Below are 25,859 nucleotides of genomic sequence, written 5' to 3' on the forward strand. Positions count from 1 at the left end.
TTACTTTTGGCTGCGTTGGGTCTTTGTTGCTGTGTGCAGGCTTTTTCTAGTTGTGGTGAGCAGGGTCTACTCTTCATTGCGGTGCGTGGGCTTCTCATTGCAGTGGATTCTATTGTTGTGGAGCATGGGCTCTAGGCTCCCTGGCTTCAGTAGTTGTGGCACGTGGGCTCAGTAGTTGTGGCTTGTGGGCTCTAGAGCGCAGGCTCAGTAGTTGTGGCTCGCGGGCTCTAGAGCGCAGGCTCAGTAGTTGTGGCTCACGGGCTTAGTTGCTCCGCGGCATGTTGGATCTTCCTGGACCGGGGCTCGAACCCGTGTCCCCTGCATTGGCAGGTGGATTCTTAACCACTGCGCCACCAGGGAGGTCCCTAAAAACTAGATTTAAAAATCATGAGTAATAGCACTGGCTTCATTTAACTGGCTTCATTTCATTCATGATTTTCATGTCTAAATCTATAAAATAAGAGTATTTTTTTAAAGAATTTCTTTTTAGTTTTGGGCTTATTTTGAAACATAAAATGCATATGTACACATATAACTATTATTTTACTTATTGTTTTTTTACATGTTACCATGAAAGAAATTTTTGGCTTACCAGTGGTTAACCTCTTCATATATGAAATACCTGTGGGTTTTTTTTGCCCTGTTTGCATTTGAGAATTGGATTCTTGAGATTTATCAATGGGACAATCATTCAGCAGACAGGTCTGGAGCACCTAGTGGGTGCTGTGTACTGTGCATGGACTAGGGATATAAAGAGGAATAAAACATCGTCCCCACAGTGACATGTAAGAGACAGATATGTAAATAATAGTATGGAGGTGGGGCGGTAAGAGGAAAGATAAAGTGGGAGCAACTATACAGCGGCTTCCAGTGAAAGAAAAAGTTGTTATATTTGTTTCCTTAACAGCCTCTAAATTAGCTAAGTTATTGAATGTTGAAGGAAACTTCTCAAAATTATTTTTCCTTGTTTTTTTCCTTGAAACGTGATAAATGTATCTGCTTTTAAAAATTCGAAAACATATCCACTGGAAAATCTGCTTCCTTTCTTGGATTCTCAGTCCCTCTCCGCAGAGTTAACCAGTGTTAATGGTTTCTTCTGTATCAGGAAGCTTTTGTAGTGAAAATTTCATACTTTTGGGACAAAAAATAATCCTGACTTGCACTATAAGACACATTTATAAGGATATATTCCTTGAGATTAATTTAGAAGAGTAAATATTCAGGATAACTAGATAGAGGGTAAACAAAGTATAGGCTCCTATTTTTAGGTTTTTTTAAGTAAAAGACTAGGGGTACTTTTAATCAGGCTCTAGTTTAGCTCTTCATTTCATATCAGTGGGGGACATTGTGTTCTTTGTGATCCCTATCCAGTCTCCTATACGCCAGAGGCCAAGCTGGTGCCAGATGTTATAGTTTCTTCTGGGTTTCCTGGATTATAGGAGGTCATTCTTAATTGTTAAAAGTAGTTGTTGAGGTTTGTATTTTATACGTAAAAAGAGGTGAGGCTAATTCTCAGGTCATTTGTTTTTGTATACCATATTATGGGAGTATTGGTTATTCTGAGAATTTACATGGAACAGTGTAGTAGGTCTGTTTTAGAGCCGGAATGTTTTCCACTTTTCCTAGCCTGGTCCCTACTAAATTTGTCCATTTTATATTGAGACTAGATAGTATGACTGTTGCAGGGTTGTTTCTTTTCAGCCTTTCAGGCATAGATGGTTGTTACATTGGGTCTGATAAAGATGAGAGAACAGAAGCAAAGTTAAAATAACTCTGGGAGAGCCAGAACGAAGTCGTTTCTTTCATTTTTCATCGCCAGTACCTGCACATAGTAGGAGCCCAATAAATAATTGAGCTGAATGAGTCTATGTGACTGAATGAGAGCACTGTCAATAAATGTGAAAGGAAAATTTGCTGCTTGAAGATACTTGAGAATTGGCTATTTCAAAATGTCATATCTTATTTGTATATACATATGATAGGTATAGATCAGAGTTTGTCAAACTTCTTGGTGTCAAGGAGACACTTTATACTCTTGAGTTATTGAAAACTCAAAGAGCTTTTATGTGGACTGTATCTGTTGATATTTGTTGTATTAGAAACTTTAAACATATTTATTAGTTTATTTAAAATAACCATAAACTGTATCATATTAATACACAATTTTTAAAATAAAAATATATTTTCCAAAACAAAAAAAAATTTAGTGAGAAGAGTGGCATTGTTTGACATTTTTCAAATCTTTATAATGCCTGGCTTAATAGAAGACATCTGGATTCTCATATCTGCTTCTGTATTCAGTCTGTTGTGATATCATATGTCATGGAGCCTTTGGGAAACTCCACTATACACACTCCTAAGAGAATGAGAGTGAAAAAGACAAATAATGTCTTAATATTATCATGGAAATAGTTTTGATTTTAAAGACATTCTTGAAAGGGTCTCATAGACCCTCAAGGATGCCTGGACCACGCTCTGAGAATTGGTGGTATAGATTATTAAATTCAAAGGGGAAAAGGATCTTAGAGGTCATATAGTATAATCAATCACCTCTTGTGGATATTTCTTACTTGTGCAACTGGAGTGTGATAGGGAATACCTCAAGTTTGTTTTTTGGGAATAATCATGACTTGGCTTTTGGAGATGATGAGTTTGATGTGTCTTTGAGATTTCTGAATAAGCAGTTGGTTATGTGGGTTAGGTTATCAGAGATAAGATCTGACCATAGTTTCAGAAACCAGTAACACAGGATCTATATCACTGTCTTGCACTTTGCCTCCTTACTATACTGCGAACTTAATTTTCAGAAAGCCTAAGAATACTTTTGTTATTTATGTGACTCAGAGTTTTATTTTAGTGACCATTTTACAGTGAGTTTAACTGGCATCTTGTAGAGAAACAAGTTGTTTCAGGTAAAAGTCAAAGCATAAATGAACAATACTGCTTTGTTCAGACTAAAGTCGGATATCACAAGAACTAAAAAAGACCCTGTATTTGACAGGGTTCTATTTGCATCATGTAAAATATAAATAAAAGCTCCAAACAATGGCTCAAAATATAAAAATGGCTTATGTGTGCGTATGGCGAGGAGAGGGCTGCAAAAGCAGTGGGGAGTGGTGGTGCGGGAGGGACCTAACTAACTTCTAAAAGTTAGCTAAGGATGACTCTAATTTGCCACAGAGAATGGAAACACAATTTCACTAGAGCTATGATAAGTGATATAAAAAGAATCCAGTTAAAAGTGATATAAATAAAAAGGAACACCTATAAATCAAGTAAGGATGCAACTTCATAAAACTATTTACTTGCTAGCAAACATAAAGCCAAGGAGTCCACACTTCATGAATCACCAAAATATTGACCTCATAAGAGAAGTACAAAGGCTCAGAGAAAACTAACCAGAGCTGAGAAATTGCCCTCTTATTATGTAGGCTAAGAGTTCATAAATAGCGAGAATGGAAAAAGAACAGAAAAAGTAACTTTTAGAGGAAAGGAACTATAAGAATACTTCGCCTGTTTCAAGATTTCCTCGCCTCCAGTTTCTCTCAAGAAAGTTCAACCATCAATTATATTTTCTCTCGTATATCTCTAGCCTCCTCCCCTCCCTGAGATTCTTCCTATCAGCATTTATACTTAATCGATTAAGTCTTCTTACTTAAAACAAACACAAAAAAACCCTCAATCCAACACCCTCCTCCATTACTGCTCTCTTTTTCCTTCACAAACTTCTCAAAAAAATTGGTTGAATACATTCAGTTTCCACTTAGAAGGTACTTTTCAGTCATTCTTCAATTACAGTGTGGTTGCCACCCCATTTCTCCACATTTAGCTCTCACTAAAATCACCAAAGACCTCTTTATCTCTAAACCTAATGGGCATTTTCAAATAACAAGCCCTCAACCTGCTTGGCCTTTTGGCAGCATGTTTGACCACTCTCTTGAAATACTCTTTTCCCTTGGCTTACATACACTACACTCTGATTTCCACTTCTTCTCTACTTCTCTTTCTCAATCTCCTTTGCCAGCTAGTCCTTCTCTTTTAAATCTTGAGGTGCAAGAGGGTTTGACCTTGGGCTCTTTTCTTCTCTAAAACTATACTTTCTCCCTGGGTAACTTTATCTATGCCCAAGGCTACCATCTATACCATCTATATGCCAATGACTGCCATTATATGAATGACCATTAGAGGCTTTCAGAGGTTTGAGAGAGAGAGAGAGATCTAGATTTAATTTCCAGTTCTGTCTCATTACCTGAATGACCTTGGACTAGTTGCATAGTCTGTCTGATACTCTTTCTTCATCAGTACAATGAATATAGGGATAGTTGCCTCATGAGATTGGAAATAGTGTCTGGAAAACAGTATAGCCCTTGGCCCACATAGAAGAAACACGGAAAATATTAGCTATGATTATTACCTATTAACTGCCCTCATGGTCATCCCCCAGAGTGTTAAGAGGTCTGTAATTTTGGCTTCTGCTTTAAAATGATTGTTGTCTTTTTGTTTTGGCTGCTTTGGGTCTTTGTTGCTGCGCATGGGCTTTCTCTAGTTGCGGTGAGCGGGGGCTACTCTTCATTGAAGTACGTGGGCTTCTCATTGCGGTGGCTTCTGTTGTTGCAGAACAAGGGCTGTAGGTGCACAGACTTCAGTAGTTGTGGCACGCGGGCTCAGTAGCTGTGGTGCACGGGCTCAGTAGCTGTGGCGCGTGGGCTCTAGAGTGCAGGCTCAGTAGTTGTGGTGCACAGGCTTAGTTGCTCTGTGGCATGTGGGGATCTTCCCAGACCAGGGCTCAAACCCGTGTCCCCTGCATTGGCAGGCAGATTCTTAACCACTGCACTACCACGGAAGCCTGCATTTATTTTAGTTTTAAAGTGAAGTCTGCCCAAAGAAAACTTTTGTCACATCATTGACAGATTATTTAGTAATGTAGAATAACTCATGTTCGTTTAGTTATCACTTGACACTTGGCCAGACCACAAGTATCTTTGTGAGAAGGAGAGTAAAGTGAGTTAATTTTTTTAACTGTGTTGGTAGCTGATTAAAGTTTTTATGGTTAGAAAATTTTTTTCTCATTACAAAAAAACTTTATGTTTTATGAAGTAGTGTACTTCTCATACATATAAAACACAAGTTGAATCCAGGTACCCTGTTTGAAACAGTCTGCAGGAACCATCTTGTCACATATGCATTGCCGCTAGAGATTGGAATATGCACAGTGTTGGTTACATACAATAAAGTCTGATTAATCTTTATTTTTTAATAATTCATATGTCATAGAATACAAGTCAATCAGAAAATTACTTTCAGTAAAATTTCGCTACCAGATAACAAAATGCAGTCATTAAGAATCTATATGACAGATACCAAATAATAATTAAGAACCCAATTTTCTTTGCTGAGTTGGACTTAAATAAAATCTTCACTTAATCTTTGGAAGGATAGCTCTTTGTCATTAATTTTTGTTTTTTTTTTGAATTTTAATTTTTTATGCAGCAGGTTCTTATTAGTTATCTATTTAATACATATTAGTGTATATATGTCAATCCCAATCTCCCAATTCATTCCACCCCCCCACCCCTGCTTTCCCCCCTTGGTGTCTGTACATTTGTTCTCTACAGTATGGTTAGAAAATTTTTTAACTATTGGCATATTTGTTGATTTTAGATTTTCTACTACCCCTGTCTGTTTTTAAAAACCTAGATTGACTTTTCTTGTATTATCTATGAAAATTTGTATTTTAGAACATTTTTGAAATTTTTTTCTGAGAAATTTATAAACCAGGATTGTTTACTAAAGGAGAAAATAACTCCCTTAAAATTAATTATACCTTTAGTTTTACGTGTTTGGACTTAGTAGGTAGGCTTTTCCTTTTCTTAAATTAAATTAGGGTCTTTAATATTCACCATATTGAACTGCCATTGAAGAAAATTATTTTTATCAAATATGACAAAGGTTTAATATATTTATAATGTAAGAACTCAGCAAATTAAGAAAAACTTTAATATCCTGGTAGGTAGGTGGGCAAAGGACAAGAAAAGATAATTCACAGATGAAGAACTTAGATTAAGATCTATGGCGGAATGTTTAGTCCTGCTAGCAATCTACTAAATTCAACTTAAAGCAACCATATTCTTCCCTAATAGGAATATAATTAATATTCCTTAGTAATCAGCAAAAGTAAAAAGCATAGTTAATATTGAAATATATTAATGAAACTGTTGGGTTCATGTTATTGTAAATTGGAAAACAGTTCAACATTGGATCTCTAGAGTAGCATGTTCTGTACATTCTTTAGTTCAGTTTTAGCACACTTTGTAGATCCTGTTTTAGATAAGTGATCCAAATAAGCATTAATGTACACAAATATGTTCATTTCAGTGTTATTTATAATAGAGAAAATGAGACATAATACTGTATTGATGATCTCTTGCTGGCTAACACCACTTCCAGGATAGTTCACTCATATGGCTGTAGGCAGGAAGCCTCAGTTTTTTTGCCACATGGACCTCTTCATAGGGCTGCTTGACTGTCCTCATGACATGGCAGCTGGATCCTTAAGAGAGAGGGAGAGAGAACAAGCAATGCCTTTTATGACTTAGTCTTGAAAATCACACTGTCACTTCCACCACATTTGATTTGTTAAAAGTGAACCACTAAGTCCAGCTTACATTCAACAAGAGGAAAATTAAGCTCCTCTCCTTTGTTTTTAAAATTTATTTATATTTTATTTATTTATCTATTTTTGGCTGCATTGGTTCTTCGTTGCTATGCACAGGCTTTCTCTAGTTGCGGTGAGTGAGGGCTAGTCTTTGTTGCAGTGCGCAGGCTTCTTATTGCGGTGGCTTCTCTTGTTGTGGAGCACAGGCTCTAGGCACACAGGCTTCAGTAGTTGTGGCATGCGGGCTCAGTAGTTGTGGCGCACGGGCTTAGTTGCTCCACGGCATGTGGGATCTTCCTGGACCAGGGCTCAAACCCATGTTCCCTGCATTGGCAGGCGGATTCTTTTTTTTTTAATTTAAAAAAAAATTTATTTATTTTTGGCTGTGTTGGGTCTTCATTATTGTGTGCAGGCTTTCTCTAGTTGCAGTGAGCGGGGGCTACTCTTCGTTGTGGTGCACAGGCTTCTCGTTGCGGTGGCTTCTCTTGTTGAGGAGCACAGGCTCTAGGCGCACAGGCTTCAGTAGTTGTGGCACGCAGGCTTAGTAGTTGTGGCTTGAGACCTCTAGAGTGCAGGCTCAGTAGTTGTGGCACGTGGGCTAAATTGCTCTGTGCCGTGTGGGATCTTCCCGGACCAGGGCTCGAATCCATGTCCCCTGCATTGGCAGGCAGATCCCTAACCACTGGGTCACCAGGGAAGCCCATGATATAATTTTTAATGGTTTAGTTTTCCAAGCAAAAATAAAGTTGTTAGATTATCAGGAACTCTTAAGAGAATACAGATATAACTTTAAGAGATGACAAAATTCTTTTCTGACTTTCATGAAAGGCAAGATAGGGCATTTTCTTTACTAATATTATAATACTGATTTTCAGTGAATGCTGATGATGTGATTGCAGGTAAATTGGCAGGATGAGGAGCAGCAAATCAAAAGAGGTGCCTTTACCAAATCCAAGGAACTCTCAAAGCACGGATACTGTTCAAGGTATGATTTGTTTTTTTTTGAAACTGAACTTAATGATTTGTTTAGGTCATGTGCCTAAAATTCTGGGCTATTCAGTAAATGAAAATTATCCTTATGCTTTGTTTTATAACAAGTGGATAAATAATTTTTAAAATTCAATTTTGTTTTAAATATACAAGATACTTTATGTTCAAAGGCACCCAATAGTAAACTGTTTTGTAAGGGAAAACATCCTTTTTAAAAATGAATCAGTATATGTAAAATTAGTTATATACAATATCTTACAAATTCTGACTTAATGTTAATAAATATCATACAGCTCCCAATATAGTTATAGACTTGTAGTGCACAGATAACAAAAATAATAGTCTCATTGAACTCTTTTTTTTTTTAAATGATGCATTGAGGGTGACTTTAATTTAGGGCATGATTTTTTTGAGGGACGTTGACAAACTGGAGTATATCTGGAGCAAGATTATTGGGTTTGTGAGGGATCTGGATATCACGTCACATGAGGGGCATTTGGAGGAGATGAAAATAGTTATCCTAGAGAAGGATGACTCAAGGGAAATATATAGACTTAAACTCTTTGAAGGGCTGTTATCTGAAAGACTAAATAGATGTTACCTTGTTTCTACTAGTAGATTGAAGTCTGGAGTAGTTTTCCAATCTTTTCATATCATAATATGAAATGCAGTACAATACTATATTTTGTATTTGTTCAGCTCATTGGGATAAACTGAGGATACTGCTTATTGTTAGAGATGTCTGATGGAGTGTAGGTGGCAGGGGCGTGTTAGTCCAGTTGCCCTAAGGACTAGTGGGATCAGTGTCTAATACAACTAAACCTTATATTGGGAAGCTTGGCTTTAGAGGATGGGAGAGGAATCATGTTTTGGCTCAATATAATAAAGCACTTGCTGGGGAATAGTTCTGCCTAATAAAGTGATTCTCAAACTTTTGAGTGCATTTGGGACCTATTAAAATGCAGATTCCAAGGTACACTTCAGAGATTCTAAGTCAGTAAATATCAATATTCCCCAGCAGATATAACCACACCATGGGATGCACTTTCTCAGACCAAGGCTGCTGTAAGTAATTATAGGTTCCATTTATTTCTTTCTAGTCTAAAATTGATTGCCTGTTATGATTGAATAGATTACAATTTTTTCCTGTAGTGCTTTTTTGATAAGAAAATAAGGTTAAACATTTCTGTAAGAAGTTATCTATATGTTACAAAATGAACATTAATGACAACTATTAGACAGTAAAGCAATAATTAAGACACTAAGTATCAGAAACATTAACACTATGGCATATAAAAGATTAAGATAATTTGTACTCTTTATTCTGCTTTAATAAATTTGCTCAATTGGTATGTTGAGATGAAGATTTAAAACATAGAATGTATTTTAGAAGGTGGGGCTTTGTCTATGTAAAAGGCTCAGAGTCAGGAAATGAAAGGAACAGCTTTTCCTTGAGTGGACTGTGAGTTACCTCCTCTTTTTTTGTGGCAATAGCAGTCTGTTTTTTCTTAGCACTGCTGAAGAAGCATGATTATGGGCAAATGTTCTCATTTATGTTCTGTCCAATCTTGTCTGGAGTTTAGAAATCCAAATTTGGCAAGTGATACATAGCTTCTTCAAAGAGAGATCTTTTCCTTTTTTCTTTTTCATCTGCTCTCTAGGCAAATTACTCTTCTAATATATATTTTGTTTGTTTTCTTTTGTATTCTACCTGAGTTCGAATTATCTATTTCTTTACTGTCTGAATATGGTGTTTTCTGTCCCCTAATCTTTTGAACTGGTTTGAAAATCAATCTGGAAAAGGTACTATAACCTAGGTTTGGTCATAATGCAGAGTCAAATTTTGGCCCCGTGAATACAGCAATCAGTATATATTCTCTCTCTTCTACTTGAGTATTGTACATCTATAACATAGGAATAGTTTCTATCCCCAGTTTAATTTAGAGCTAAACTAATTTAGAGATGAACTGTTAATAGTTGTTTTCCAAAAAAATTATGGGGCTTTTAAAAAGAATTTTTAGGGATAAGTGGTTCATAATATAAATGGGGGAAAACGTCTGATACAGAACTATTAATATATAAAGGATTATTCCAATCTTGTGAGTACATTGCACTGCAAAAATCTGAAAGAAGATAAATCAGAATTTTACACAACGTTTCTATCTCTGTGTGGTGGAATTTTGATGATTTTAATTTTATTTTTTTCTGTTTTCTGTTTTTTTCAAGTTTTCTCCTGTAAGCATGTGCGGGGAAAATGCTATTTAAAATCATTGGTGGTAATATCAAAAGTCGACTTAAAAAAAAAAAAGAAAAAAAGTCGACTTAAATTGTAAAGCGTATGGAAACCTGAATTCTATCTTGTGAATTTTGTCCTTATTGTGAAACTTATTCTGTAGATATAAAACTATAAAAAATTGTGGTGGGCTTCTCTGGTTGCACAGTGGTTAACAATCCACCTGCCAATGAAGGGGACACGGGTTCAAGCCCTCGTCTGGGAAGATCCCACATGCTGCGGAGCAACTAAGCCCGTGCACCACAACTATTGAGCCTGCGCTCTAGAGCCTGCAAGCCACAACTACTGAAACCCGTGAGCCTAGAGCCCGTGCTCTGCAACAAGAGAAGCCACTGCAGTGAGAAGCCCGTGCACCACAACGAAGAGTGGCCCCTGCTCGCTTCAACTAGAGAAAGGCCGCGCGCAGCAATGAAGAACCAACGCAGCCAAAAAAAAGTTGTGGCTATTTGAATAGTCCTAAATTTTAGTTTAGCTGAATTGTTTTTTCCTAATTTTTGCATGTAAAATGCATAAAATATATAGAAATGCACAAATATGTAGCTTAATGATATGCAACATACAATGTCAGAAAATTTACTGCTTTTAAAAAACTCAATGATTAAAAAAATAGGTCAACAGGACAAATAGAAACTCCTTGATGTTCTACAGACTTTTTGATTTTTCTTGTCCAGATTTGGGCAGCATTGAGCCAGTTGTTAGTAGAGCTTAAGTAGTAAATAATGGGAAAACTATTTTTTTAAATTAAAATAAAGCATTCCTAAGTTTTTTCTACTTTAGAGAAAGGTGTTGGACAATATAGTTTTAAATAACTAATTAAATTGATGGTAGCTGGTTAATTAATAGGATTAACCTGTTTGTTTTGATGGTGTTTAAACTTTAGCTGAGACACATTGAAAACAAATTGGAAGTAGCCCCTACAAGTACAGCTGTGTTTGATTCTGTCATGGATACCAAGAAATCTTCTGCAAGTGCTACCAGAAAAATAAGTAGAAAAGGTATGTATGAGGTTAATTCCAAAGATATAAATACATTAAATATGAATTTTGATGTTTTATTTCAACTTAATTTCTTCTTATAGTCCCATGTATTTCCTTGTTCTTTTGTCAGAGACTATATACCTCATCAGCATTTAGGTTTTTTTTCTTTGGTACTGAGTAGTTATGAAGCAGCCTTGTATTCAGTGACTGTAGATGACATTTTCACCATCTTTTGATCAGGGACTTAGCACCACTGCATCACCTTTGATAGTGAGTTTTCATATGTTGTTAATGAGAATTTGATTTTGAGCCTTTAGGGTTATAATGTCTTTTTTTTTTTTAATTCACAGGTATATCACTTTGAAATTTAGTTGACTTAAGATTTATATTTTTTTGTTGGGGTTTAAAATCAAAATTCTGTCTTAGAGATACTATCATAAATTGACACAGTGTAAATATTTTCTTTGGTTACTTTTCATATATTTAATTCTGTGGTTGCATAATTAGTGGAATAAACCTGCAGGTTAGTACTTTCCACCGATACTGTGATTCTTTTTTATTAATCTGTGAGTCTTGGGTTTTATCTGATACTTCTTTTTTTTGGGGTCAGAACTTTTGACAAAAAGGAATTTTTTATGTAGAATTTTATTTTGCATTGTTTGCTCAGAATATAGTCTTTCTCTATAAGTTGAGTTACTGTAATAATTTAACCTGAATTTTTCCCATCTACTTATATAATATCCAACCAGGGATTTCAGAAATAATAGATACCTAAGTTATTGTCTTAAATACTAGCTGCATTCAGAGACAGTCGTATTTTATATCATATGTTCTCATAGATTTCCTTTTTCTTCAGATGGTAGATACCTGGATGATTCTTGGGTTAATGCTCCAACCTCCAAATCTTCTAAATCACAAAAAGAGAAATCTCGTAGTCCTCTCAGAGCTACCACCCTGGAGAGTAACGTAAAGAAAATTAATCGTGTGGAATTTCGTGAACCTTTAGTTTCTTACAGGTTAGTGTTTTTTTGTTTGTTTGTTTTGTTTTTTAAAAATTATCAAATAGAGTTAATCTGTAGTATTTATAGTAAGAGTATAGTTTATTTTCTCAGTTTTTCATAGCACTCTGGATCTAGTATTATTACCTTTTTCATTTCCCAAAAAGGTAAAGCAAAATCTTTTATATTATGAAATGCTGACTTTCTGTTCTTTTACAGATGGAATATTTGGGGAGAAGAAGTAGTAATATTTGCTCCAGACCACTGCCACTGTAATAAATATGTTTCCTACAAATGAATTATTCAGTTTCTTTTATCACCTACTGTATGAAACATTGCCAGATCTGTTTCTACCCCAGTTCATTCTCCAGCTTATTTAACCCTTCCTCTGTGCTTCCTCTTCCTCTGAAAGAGCACTTTCATGTTGGCATTATATTTTGATTCCATATCTACCCATTACATTAGTTTATCTAAGACTGTAAATCTGTCTTATTCTCAAAGCATTATCTTAATGCCTGTTATTTACTAAGTATTCTAGATATTTTTTCGAACATTTTATTATGAAAATTTTCATATTCATAGAAAAGTTGAAAGAACTGTATAGTGAATATTTAATGAGTAGTGATTGAAAGACTGTGTGAAATTACTTTACTTTTTTTTTTTTTTTTGGTAAGTTGTTCTTTTTAAGATTGAAGCATGGTAGATAACCTACCATTTTATGCTTTATTTTATTCCCTACATGTGCTAATTTTAGACCTGTGAATTGTTGCAGTCTGGTCAAGATAGTGAAAATAATTGAATTTAGTCTTGATCTCTACAGAGAGAAGCTACAGAACTCAGTTCTCAGCCCCCATCTTGTTTAATAGTCAGCCATTCAGAACAGGGTCTAATGTTTTTTGGGTCATGGACCCCAGTGAGAATGTGATGAAAACTGTGGACTATCTCCTTAGAAAAATGCACACACTGTGCACTCACAATAGATACAAAATTACCATATTATGCTGTAATAGAGTCATGACTCTAAGAATTTTTGTGGCATTTAGAGTTTTATGCCTGTACATGAAACATTTAGATCAGTACTTACAATGGAACCATTAATGTGAACCACACATATGTAATTTAAAGATTTTTAGTAGTCACATACACACACACAAAGATGTTTTACATTCTTTTTTGTTTTAAATCTTTAAATCTGGTATGTAATTTACATTATAGCACATCTCAGTTTGGACTAACCACATTCAAGTGCTCAGTTGCCACATGTGGTAAATGCTACTCTTTCAGACCTTGCAGGTTCAGATGGTGGTTTATCTGCTTTTATAACTTTGTTGGATAGTTTTTATTTTTCTTTTCTTTTTAAAAAATTTTTTTTTATTTATTTATTTTTTGGCTGTGTTGGATCTTCGTTGCTGTGCACGGGCTTTCTCTAGTTGTGGTGAGCACGGACTACTCTTCATTGAGGTGCTCAGGCTTCTCATTGCGGTGTCTTCTCGTGTTGCGGAGCACAGGCTCTAGGCGTGCAGGTCTCAGTAGTTGCAGCATCCAGGCCCTAGAGGGTGTGGGCTTCAGTAGTTGCGAAGCGTGGGCTCAGTAGTTGTGGTGCGCGGGCTCAGTAGTTGCAGTGTGCGGGCTCTAGGGCGTGCGGGCTTCAGTAGTTGTGGCACGCAGGCTCAGTAGTTGTGGCTCACGGGCTCTAGAGTGTAGGCTCAGTAGCTGTGGCACATGGGCTTAGTTGCTCCGCGGCATGTGGGATCTTCCCAGACCGTAGATCGAACCCGTGTCCCCTGCATTGGCAGACAGATTCTTAACCACTGCACCACCAGGGAAGTCCCTGTTGGGTAGTTTTTCATGTATTCTTCCTACTGCTGAGGCTTGTCTTCATTAACCTCCCTTTTAATTAACTGCTCTGTTCCTAAAATATAACTTATTAGAATGATATGTAAAATAAAAATAGTTCGTGAAGGAATACTTCTGCTAGTGTTTTTATGAGTAGAGAACATGGACTTTGTGATATGTCCTTTGGCTGTGTCCAGTCTTCTTTGCTTATTCTGGTGTTTCTAGATATGCTTTACATAATTTGAAGCTGCCAGAAAAGTTGTCTGTGTTTCAGAGAGGTTAAACTTTACTAACCACATTCATTTGGAGGAAAATATTTACTGTACTTCCACTTTATTTCAACTTCCAATCTATTTGCTAATATGGTACATTATTTAGAAGTTATACATATGAAATGTCAGAATTTGAGAACTTTTTTTCCTAGTTCTTAAGATTTCATGGAGAAGTAAAATGTACATTTTGGTAATAGTGTCCAGTGAATATGCAAAGTCAGATTGTAATCCTGTTTTCTGGGGTTCTTAAGGAAATCTCTCTATGTATCTTTTGCATATTTCTTATTTTATAATATGCAGATTATGATTTAGATTATTTGCCATAATCTAAACTTTGATACACAGGAGGCATTGAGCATTGATTTTTTTTTTTTTTTTTTGCGGTACGCGGGCCTCTCACTGTTGTGGCCTCTCCTGTTGCGGAGCACAGGCTCCGGACGTGCAGGCTCAGCGGCCATGGCTCACAGGCCTAGCCGCTCCGCGGCATGTGGGATCTTCCCGGACTGGGGCACGAACCCATGTCCCCTGCATCGGCAGGCGGACTCTCAACCACTGCGCCACCAGGGAAGCCCTGAATTTTAATAGTAGTTATTTTGTTTTTTTTAACTTACTGGAACTTCTAGGATTTTGGGGTCTCTAATGTTAGCTTAGAGTTCTCTATTCAGTTTGTATGACTGGTTTTTGTACTCTTTATTCAAAGCTAATTATTTTTTAATAACAGGGAAGTCCATGGTACACCGTCCAACATAAGTCCCAGCCATTTAGAGTCAAAGCATATATATTGTGTGGATGTTAATGAAGAGAAGCCTGAGAGTGGGAACCGGATGATATGCAGTCAGGAAGATCGGAATATACATTGCTGTGATTTTGAGAGCTCCCAGTCATCTGTCGTCAATGATACAGTTGTTAGATTTTTAAATGATCGACCAACAATTGATGCATTGCAAAATTCTGAATGTTTGATTAAGATGGCAGCTCCTATGAGAAGTGATGAAGAAAAGCCTAATAGAGCAAAAGGAAATGAGAACACTTTGAAGGCTTCTGTGTGTAACATGGGCCGTGATGTTGATTCAAAAGTGTTACGGTTAACTGATTCTTCTCCGTCTTCTACCAGTACCTGTAATTCCCAAAGATTAGATATCCTAAAGCGGCGACAACATGATGTTAAATTGGAAAAACTCAAGGAGCGGATTAGGAAACAGTGGGAACACTCAGAAGAAACAAATGACCAGGGCCAGAATCTGGGTCATATTGAGCATCCAGTAATGGTTGTTAATGTTGATAGCTCAGTGACAGCAAAGGTCAGGAAAGTGGCAACAGCACCACCTGCTCCAACATATAAAGGTTTGTAATCAGTCTTTGTGTCTTTTTCTGTCTTCCTGCCTTCTTGTCTCCCTTTCTCCCTTGGATGTATTTGAGTAGAGAGGACCATCTTTAGAACAGGGTGTGATTCTCAAATCTAATGCCTTAAAAAATTAATTCAGGATGCATGCTAAAAATGCAGATTCCTGGATCCTACACTGGATCTAAATCGGAATTTCTGGAGATGGGGTCCAGAATTGGAATTTTTAACAAGTCCCTCGACGTTCTTATAGTTTGAGAACCACTATATGAACATTTAATAAGTTGAACAAAAGAGAAAATAAAAATTAGTACAACTTTCAGAGAACTGAAAGAATATTGCTCTTATTCTGCCATTGTATTTGGATTGTTATTAGGAATTCTTTCAAAAGTAATGTTTGAAAGATAATTCAGTCAGTGCCAGTTAATACTTGGTTATAGAATATTTTGCCACTGACATTTGGACCCTGTTGTTACGTTAACCTTCGAATTTTGACAGGGGTTTTCTCCATGTTTAAGAAAACAATATTTAAATCAGATTTCCACTGAGAAGATGCTTTTCAGAGAGAATATCTGGTTTTGGCCCAACTCAAGTTTTTATATATGGTGGTTTTTAGGAGTTTGCATTTTTTTGCTCCTGAAACTATTTTCACAGGGTCACCCATATAAAATTTTTAATAAAGAGTTGATTCATTGATGAGGTTACTCAGTGTTAGACTTTTGTCTTAAAATTCTTGCCATTCTGGCCTTTCTTTTGTGATATTTTTTCAAGTTCAGTTTTTAGTTTGGATAAATGTATGAAGATCAAAATATAGCCAAGATTTGTTTCTTCTGTTAATTTTAACAGAACAAATTTAACTATATAAAGTTTGAGCAATTATCAGTTTTTTGTGTTGTTTATTATGTTTTGCTAGTGCTATTCATTGTGAATTAGATAGAAGATAGATAATTAGCATTTTATTCTACATAATTTGTGATAAAATAGTGGGTAGTTCCCTTAGTAAAATTCTTTCTTATCCTTCTAGTAGTTTGTGTGCCATGTAGTAATAATTGTCCACACTGTTGACAGAGCACATAGCAAATGGTGGGGTCAGAATGTTCTTGTTTGTTCTGAAATAGTGATTATCCAAAACTTTGGCTATACTTATATCAGACCCATTAAATACAGATTGTACCTTTAAGGTTTGTTCATTCTAGAAGTCAAAGTTCTGAAATTCCAAAAGTTATTCCACTAAGGCAAAGTCAAGATGGTTGATTTGAATCTATATTTTATTTAATAATTTATAAAAATCTAAAAGTTAAAAAAAACAACCTTAAATAACCAGAGTGAAAATCTTAAGTATAACTTCCTTTGAGTTGTGACTGGATTTCGTGTATTCCTTTTACTTACTAATTTTTAACATGTTAATTTTCATATTAAAATATATTATGAATACAACTTTTGGGAGGCTAACTAATGACATGTAGTATACATTTCAGAAATTGTAACAGAATATGGTTTCCAGTGTCCTGAGCAATGGATTTATTTTTTCCAACGGTGAAGAACTGGTTTTCTGCCAACTTTTTGTCCGTGTAAATTAAAACCCTCTTAATATATTGTATTCTAAAGTGACATTTTAATTTCACTTGTTCAAATACATAATAAATTCACTTGGTTCACAATTCGAAAGATGAAAAGGATGTACATTGAAAAGCTCTATCACTCTGGTGCTCCAACCACCTGGTCCCCTTTCTGGAGGTTACTTGTGTTAACAATTTGTGTATCATTCCAGAGATAATTTTCTCATTTACAAATGAGAGAGAGAGGGTGTGTGTGTGTGTTTTCGTTCTCTCTTTTTTTTTTTTTGCGGTACGCGGGCCTCTTACTATTGTGACCTCTCTCGTTGCGGAGCACAGGCTCCAGATGCGCAGGCTCAGTGGCCGTGGCTCACGGGCCTAGCCGCTCTGCGGCATGTGGGATCCTCCCGGACCGGGGCATAAACCCACTTCCCCTGCATCGGCAGGCGGACTCTCAACCACTGTGCCACCAGGGAAGCCCCTCTTTCTCTTTTTATACAGTTGTTAGCATATGAAACCGCTTCTAAACTTTGTTTTTACATTTTTGTGTATGTTTAAAGTTTGAAGTAGTGAACACAGTGGCGTTTATGTGATTCTTCCTTATACTTAGTGGTTTGCATATCTTTTTCTTTCTGGTTTAAATGCCCAAGAAGGTTAAGAGCCTATTTTGGTCATCTGCATTTTATTTAGAGCTTAGTACAGTGTCTTGGACACAAGTAAATGCACAGTATAATTTTATTCTGTTCAGTAAATTCAACTAGTAAGAAAAAAATGTGCACAAAGAGAATGGAAATAAAAACTGGGAAACAGAAAGAGAAACTGATGTAGATATTGAAAGCTTCTTAAAGTTAACTTGTTAGTAAAGATCAAATATAAAGAAAGGCTCCCATAGAAATAAATGTTTCCTAAAGAGGAGAGAAGAAAAAATGATAGGGTTGAATATAGAGAGATGGAATGAGGGTGAGAAATGTTGGGAGGGAGGTAGCTTTACAAGGAATTGCCACACTTTCTTGTTACAAACTGTGGTTTGCAATAGACTGAACACTATGTTTATAAACATTTTCCTTATATATCTATAGGCATAATTGTGTGTGCCCCATGCTACAAATGTCAGGTAAAATAAAGCTTATGCTGTTGTTCCTAAGAGCTGAATAGATTATTTTTTATTAGACATGTAATTAATTTACCAGTACATTTTATCTAACACTTCTAAAGTACTTTTACCAATTTTTGACTCCATTCTTTATATTGATTTAATTTTACAAAATATTTAATGGCGATTCTTTGGTGAGTGGAGCCCATTTGAAAATATAAATCTTTTTACTACTCTGGTTAATCATCCATATTCGATACTTTATTATTTTTTTGCAAAATAACATTCTAAGTTCTGTATATTTCTTAAAAGAGTAGTGATAAATTTGAAGTAGGAAATTAGAACGATTTCTAGGAAATAGCACATGTGTAATGTTTGTTGAGAAATTGAACAGGTATGTTTTAAAGAACTGTTTTCCACACTTTGGCTGCATTTTGCCTGTGTAGACAGCAGCTTGTCCATTTGTTCAGCCATAGGCAAAATCAGACAGATGTTAGCAATTAATGCCTGTATTCAAAGAAAAGGAGAATGAGTAGCATTGTCTCTCTTTTAGTCTTGAGTAGGGTAGTTTGTAGCTCTGATATCCATAATTTATGATTGCCATTTTTTTATCATTTAATTTAGTGCATCTCCATTTCTAGTCTTTTTGAACAAATGTATATTGCTTTGTCTCACTGAAGCTTAGTTCTTCCAAACAGTATTTGTTAACATATTATGTGGTAGCTAATGATGCATTCTTCTTTTGAAAGCTTATAAACCTTTTCAACATCATTAGTTATTAGGGATACATAAATCAAAACCACGGTGAGATACCATTTCACACCTTCTAGGGTGGCTATAATAAAAAAGACAGACAATAACAAGTGTTGGTGAGGATATGGAGAAATTGGAACCCTCATACATTGCTAGTGAGAATGTAAAATGGTGCAGCTGCTTTAGAAAGCAGTTTGGCAGTTCCTCAAAAAGTTCAACATAGTTACTATATGACCCAGAAATTCCACTCCTAGGTATAATACCCAAGGGAATTGAAAACATATACATACACACACACACACACACACACACGTGCATTAATGTTTATAGCAACATTATTCATAATAGCTGAAAAGTAGAAACAACCCAAATTTTCATCAGCTGATGAATGGATAAGCAAATGTTGGTATGTCTGTACAATGGAATATCATTCAACAATAAAATAAATAAAGCTTCTATATGTGTTATAAGGTGGATGAGCTTTGAAAACAAAATGCTAAGTGAAAGAAGCCAGACACAAAAGACCACATATTGTGTGATGCTATTTTTGTGAAATGTCCAGAACAAGCAAGTCCATAGAGATAGAAAATAGATTAGTATTTGCCAGGGAATAGAGGGAATGGTGTGGGGAGTGACTGCTAATGGGCACAGGGTTACTTTGCAGGGTGATGAAATGCTCTGGAATTAGATAGTGGTGATAGTTGTATAACTTTCTGAATATCCTAAAAACCAGGAAGTTGTACACTTTAAAAGAGTGAATTTTATAGTTTATTAATTTTATCTCACTTATAAAAGAATATAACAAACAAAACTTTTAATGCAACTTTAATAAGAATGTTCTGTATTGGTTATATATTAGGCTTCAATCCTTCAGAGACCAAGATTCGAACACCTGATGGGAAAGTATGGCAGGAGGCTGAGTTTCAAAACATGAGTAGAGAACTGTATCGTGACTTAGCACTTCACTTTGCAGGTGCGTGTAGAGTGTTCCTAGGTTTTGAGTGTTTTATCATGCATACTGTCTAACGTGCAATACTTAAACATAAAATTGTCACCAAACTAAAGATATTTCCCTTTTCTAACTTCATGGTATACTAAAGTAGTGATGGTGTCAGTTGTAAGGCTCTTTTAGCCTCTGGGCTCTGCTCCAGGGTTAAAATTAGCATACATAGCTGATGAGGCAGAAACTAGGCTATTTTTAAACTAAGGGTCTTTCTGAGCTGGGCTTGTCTGATCTGAAGAAAACATAGTAGAGTCTAGTTGAAGTTCACTTCTGCTAGACCTCTGAGGTCTTTGAAATGGTCAGTAATTTGGCAGGCAGCAGATAAGATAACTAACATGAAGGCAAAATGCAGGAAGAGAAATGAACATTATAGGAAGGGAATAATGTTAGAGGATTGGAAGGAGGAACTTATGGAAATTGGAAGAGGGAAATAGGAAGGTCATACTCATAATGTTACTATTATTAAACACCTTGTATGATTCTGGGCAAGATGCTACTGGGTACTTAGTCTTCTGAATGTTTTACGGTTGAGGAAATGTAGGCCCAAAGAGTAATTTTCCCGAGGTTGCATAAAGTTAAGAATTGAAGCCAAGGTTCAAAACCAAGTCTGTCTGACTCTAAAGCCTGAGAATTTTCTAGTAAGCCCCAGTGGAGATTTTGCTAATAAATACTGTGGCATTAACTGTCCAGTCCAATTTTCCTACTGTTACTGTTGGAACACTATTTTCAAAAATTTTTTCCCATGTGGAGAGGAAATATATTAGTTAAGAGCAAAGATTTTGGAATCAGTTTACAGGGGTTCAAATTCTGGCTCTGCCACATATTAGCTATTTATACTATCTATGTTACATAACCTCTCTTCCTTGGTTTTCTCATCTGTAAAATAGGAATAATAACTATATAATTCATAGAACAGTATCATTATAGACTAGTGGAATGACGTATGTCAAAAAACTCTTAAAGAGGTCTGTGGATTATAATCTGCCTTCTCTTTTGATATGGTGGGTGAACTCTGCCTGGTCTCCTATCTTAAACAAACAAACCCATCTACTTGTGTTTTATATTCCATTTGCTCTTGTGTATTGAAGGACATTACTTCAACCTTGTTTTCTTTCTTTTGCACCATCAAGTTTTCCCTCTCTATGAGGTCATGCCCATCAACATACTGTTTGATAACATGCTGTTATCTCAGCCATCATAAAAGAACCCCTCTTTTGGCCCTACTTGTTTTAGCAACTACCTTGTTTCTCTTCTTTTACTTACAACAGAACTTCAGAAAGTTGCCTTATCTTCATTGTCTCCAATTTTTCTCCTCTGTTTTACTCTTGAAACCTTTCTGTTAGGTTTTTGCTCCTACATGTCTGTGGACTGCTGTTATCAAGGTCATCAATGACTTCCACTCTTCCACATTGCTAAATCCAATGTTTAATTCACATTTGTCAACCTACTTGATCTCTCAGCATCATTGGGCATCACTGATCACTTCTTCCTTGAAATTCTTCACTTGGCATCTGTGTAGGATACCATAAGTGTTTAGTTTTCCTCCTAAGTCTAGCTGCTCCTTTTCAGTTGTTTTTTTCCTAATCAACTCTGTGATCTCTGAACATCAGCATGTCCTGGTCTCAGTGCTTGGATCTGTGCTTCTCTTTTCTTTATTTTTCTTTTCTTTTTTTTTTCTCTTCTTTACTCCTCCACCCCTTTCTTTTTCCTTTTTTGTTTTTTAAATTTTTTGTTTATCTATATACAAACTCGGCAAGCTCATCTAGTCTCAGGACTTTAAATATGCTCTGTTGCTGATGATTCCTAAATTTATGTCTCTGGCCAGACTTCTCTGAACTCAGATTGATATCCAGCTGCTAACTCTGCACCTTCCCCTGGATGCATAATAGATTTCTTAAGCTTAATATATCCAAAAATGGAGCTAGCTAACTAACTAAATGGGGTCATGGTACACCCCTTAAACTTATTCCTGTGGTAGTCTCTCCATTTTAGTTAATCTTATCTTTCTAATTGTTCAGGTCCCAAATCTTGAGTCATCCTTGATCACTCTATTTCTCTCACACCTTATATCTAACATTGTCTGAAATATAACCGCTTTCCCCTACCACCTAGGTCTAAGCCCTCCACCATCAGTCTCTTGGTTGGATTACTGCAGTAGCTTTCTAACTGGTTACCCTGCTTCTGCCCTTCTTCTAATGGGTCTGTTTTCATCGCAGCTGTGAGAGTAACCTTGTTAAAATTTAATTTAGGTCATATCACTCCTTTGCTCAAAAATTTCTTATCTTATTTTTGAGTAAAACCTGAAGTTCTTACAATGAGCTATAAAGCCCTACATGATCTTGCCCTCGGTTATGTCTCTTGACCCTAGTTCTTACTGCTCTTCTCTTTGTTCACTTCATTCACACTGGCTTCCTTGCTGTTTCTTAGACACTAAGTATGCTCCTGCCTCAGGGCCTTTGACTCACATTTACTTTTTCTTTGCCCAGAATGCAGAGCTCTATATGTATTTTAAAGTACATTTATCCAGATCTGTGATTGAGATTAATTTTCAAATTTATATGTTCAGTTTATTTCCCCAGATTGGAATTTAAAAATTAGTGAGTAATTTATGTGTGTGTGAAAAACCTTGACATATTTCACTAGCATAATCATAAAAGGGCCTAATGTAGGAATATTGAGTATTTTATAAAGTTTTACTTTAGGAGGTCATGAATGTCTCAGTTAAGTAGGAATTTTTAAATGAAAAGGAGTCTGTGAAAGTGTTCACCTCTGAGATTCTATAAATGCTATGATCTAGCTTGGAAAGCATTACTGTTGCAGCATCTTCTAGTTTGTGAAAGCGAGGTGACTTTCTCAAGGGTTTCTTGAAAAAAATAACAAAGAATTGGAACCTAACAGTGGAGTAATGGTGATCTCTAGACTTTGCTGTAAGAGGACTTGGCATTGTAGCCTTTGGGTCAAAGAAATAGCATCAGTGAAGATTTCTCTCTCTCTGCCTGAATCATATACTTTATACAGATTTTTCATACTGGTGGGGAGGATGAGTGGATAGGTAGCAATCGTTATAATATTTGCTATATATGTTTCTGCTTTTCAGGTGATAGCTCTATGAAAGAAAAACCTGCTGAGAAAAGTAAAGAGAAGAAAGTGGTCAAGCCAGTACGAAAAGTCCAAAAGGTAGCACAGTTATCAAGTCCAGAATGCAAAACAGGTTGGTTTTCTCAATATCAGGCCCATCCTAAAGTTACATATTAGTGAAATGGCATCTACATGGAAATAAATGTTCTCATTCGACACGTGCAAAAATTCAGTATATTTTATGTATCATTATTTTGTATATGTGTGTTTGATTGAGGTATAATTGACATAGAGTAAGTTATACATATTTAGAATGTATAGTTTGATAAATCTTCATGTATGTGTATACTCATCAAACCATATATTCACCATGATACTGAACAATGCTCCCCTCCAATTTTTTTCTATCATTATTTTTAATAGAAATTAACCAGATTAAAGGTAATGATTTTTATGTAGTGAACTTTTATATACAAAGGGATGGCTTATGACCGTAGCTAAGTTCCTTCACTCATTCTCATAAGAGAATAAATGTTGCACAAGAAAAATCTGGCAGTCCATGCTAGTAGTGATCAGGCTGGACTCTGAATAAATCAAAAAGGGGGAAAAAGAGAATTCCCTAGTTCCATAGTGATTAACATTTCAGGCTTGATCCAGATTGCCTGGGATTTATAACCTGGCTCTATAACAAATAGTTAACAGTGATTACCTTTGAAGGGGATGGTATTACAGGGAGTTTCACATTCTATTTTACAGATATATAACAAAACTACACACTACTTTTTAATGCATAAAACAATGACATTCAAAAAGCAAATATCATCAACACTTTAAATTGCCCTCATTATAAAACTTCATAAAAATATATTTCAATAAATACAGCTGTTTACCAAGAGAAAAAATTTTCATTTATTAGCTTCAGATTGTAAAAAAATTAACAGACCATTATTTCAAAACAGATGGTAACATAAAAAACAAAAAATGACGTGAAAGACCATTTACAAAATAGAAACCATTAAAAAAAACTGAAATAAATATGTAAAAGTGTTTAAATGCAAAACAATATAAGAAATGTAATGGAAATGAAAATAATGAAGTAGCACTTTAAACCTAATTAAATTAGAAGAAAATACTTTTATATTCATAGCCAAAGCTGGTAAATTTACAATAAAAATCACTCATAAAAATCATACTTATACCATGCTTGTTGAAATATCAATGGATATAGTTTCTCTAAAAAAAAGAAAAAATAGTATTATATGTCAAAGTGCTCATTTTCCTTGATCAAATAATCCAAGTAATATATCCAACAGAAAGAAAAAAAATAAATGAAAATGTTCACTGTATAATTTTTTATAATATCAGAAGTAACCTAAATATTGAATGGTAGATAGTTAAACTATGTTTCTGTTAGAAGGAGTATTGTGTGGCCACTTCAAGTTATAATTTCTGTAAGAAATAACAAATATTCTTGTCATAAGATGCTAAGAGAAAAAGGTAAAATTTTATGGATACAATGGCTACAATCACCTACTACTGATCTTTAAATTACTGTAAGGAAATACACAAAATAATACTAGTACTTTGTTTAAGTAAGGGCAGTGGTTTTTAATCTGTCTTCTTCTATTTTCCAAGCTTTCTGTGATACTATTTTATTGATTTATAATTTTAAAAAATACCATTTAGAGTTTCATTTGAAAGTTTAAATGGAAGTATACATTTAATGAAAACGTCTATTATTAAAAAACATGAATTATAAAGGTGTGCTATTTACTTTAGAAATGTTTTTGTACCTTTTTATTAACCTTAATCGGTCTATCTAAAACATTTAAAAGGTTTTAAGTCTATTGCTCAATCTATTTATACAGAAACTTTATGTGAAAGGACTTTCCCTCATAGCACTTAAGAAAACACAAAACCACCCCCTCACGCCCCTGCGCATTTCTGCGGAGGCTAGGATGCCTGACAGAGTGTAGCCTTTTATCTTGTTTCAGGATGCATATTTATTACAAGTGCTCTGGTTAAATATTGAAAAGTTACATGCTGTAGTTTAGCATTTTGCCTTTGTAATTTACAGAAAGTATTGCAGAAAATAAACTTTTGTTTCATTTTGCAAAAAAAAACCTTTATGTTCTTAAGCAAAATGAGAGAGCAGGCTTCTCTTCAATTTCAGCTTAATTTTCTGAATCAAGAGCAAGCAACCACGAATATACTGGGTAGCTATTTATAAATGTTGGCTTCCAAATATGCTGGGTGGTTATTTCTGAATTCTGGCTTTCTGGAATAGTCTCATGTAGTCATTGGTAGAAAAAGAGGACTTTCACTATAGATAAACTTAATACAGCTTTAATACAGTTTAATGACTTTCTGTCTTGGTCACTGGCACAGTACACACATGGAAATTAGCCCACCACAAAACTGGATAAATACAATCCAAGATCAGTATTTGTAAGTTATAAATGGTCCCAGTGCTTCATTTCAAACTATGCCCCTGACAACTAATATCACATGAAAAATACTTCATTATACTTTTTTAATGTAAGAATTAGTGTAGTTTACATTCACATAATTCATGTTCTGAGAGCTAAAATTTAAGTTGCAAATTCAATCCAATATATATATTTCTTTTTTTTTTTTTTTTTTTTAGGTAGCAGTCATCTGATAAGTACATCTTCTTGGCGAGATGGACAAAAATTAGTAAAAAAAATTCTGGGACCTGCACCTAGAATAGAGCAAAAAGAGCGAAGAATAGCATCAAGTGACAGAAGTGGAAGAGAAAGAACTACTAAATCTGGTGAGTAATTAAATTAGTAAATTAAATTACTCAACCATTAAAATTGTTGAGCAAAGCAATTAAAAGTTGCTTGTGTAAGTACTTTGAGAGGTGAAAATACTCTTAAGACTTTGCATTATAATTGTGAATGTAGCTCATAAAAGAAGAAATTGGGCTTGTCTGTGGATAATTTCCATATATAGTTGTTATGATGATCTTTATTAAGAATTCTGTTTGTGT

General features: G+C 35.3%; 1 protein-coding gene across 4 annotated transcripts in view; it reads left to right on the forward strand.

The window, feature by feature from the left end:
- Positions 1-25,859, forward strand: part of CEP350 (centrosomal protein 350) — a 139,920-nt gene that overhangs the window by 6,411 nt on the left and 107,650 nt on the right. For 2 of the 4 annotated variants that reach the window (XM_067728801.1, XM_067728803.1), the window contains exons 2-9: positions 7,555-7,640; positions 8,664-8,710; positions 10,819-10,933; positions 11,772-11,931; positions 14,743-15,365; positions 19,625-19,738; positions 22,866-22,979; positions 25,494-25,640. In XM_067728801.1, the coding sequence (XP_067584902.1) occupies positions 7,568-7,640; positions 8,664-8,710; positions 10,819-10,933; positions 11,772-11,931; positions 14,743-15,365; positions 19,625-19,738; positions 22,866-22,979; positions 25,494-25,640 (1,393 nt within the window). In that variant the 5' untranslated portion in view covers positions 7,555-7,567. Of the gene's footprint in view, positions 1-7,554; positions 7,641-8,663; positions 8,711-10,818; positions 10,934-11,771; positions 11,932-14,742; positions 15,366-19,624; positions 19,739-22,865; positions 22,980-25,493; positions 25,641-25,859 lie in introns of those variants that run through there. The other 2 variants (XM_067728802.1, XM_067728804.1) reach the window with 2 other exon arrangements.

The sequence above is a fragment of the Pseudorca crassidens genome, chromosome 2 (assembly GCF_039906515.1).
Source record: "Pseudorca crassidens isolate mPseCra1 chromosome 2, mPseCra1.hap1, whole genome shotgun sequence".
In the NCBI taxonomy this organism is placed as follows: Eukaryota; Metazoa; Chordata; class Mammalia; order Artiodactyla; family Delphinidae; genus Pseudorca; species Pseudorca crassidens.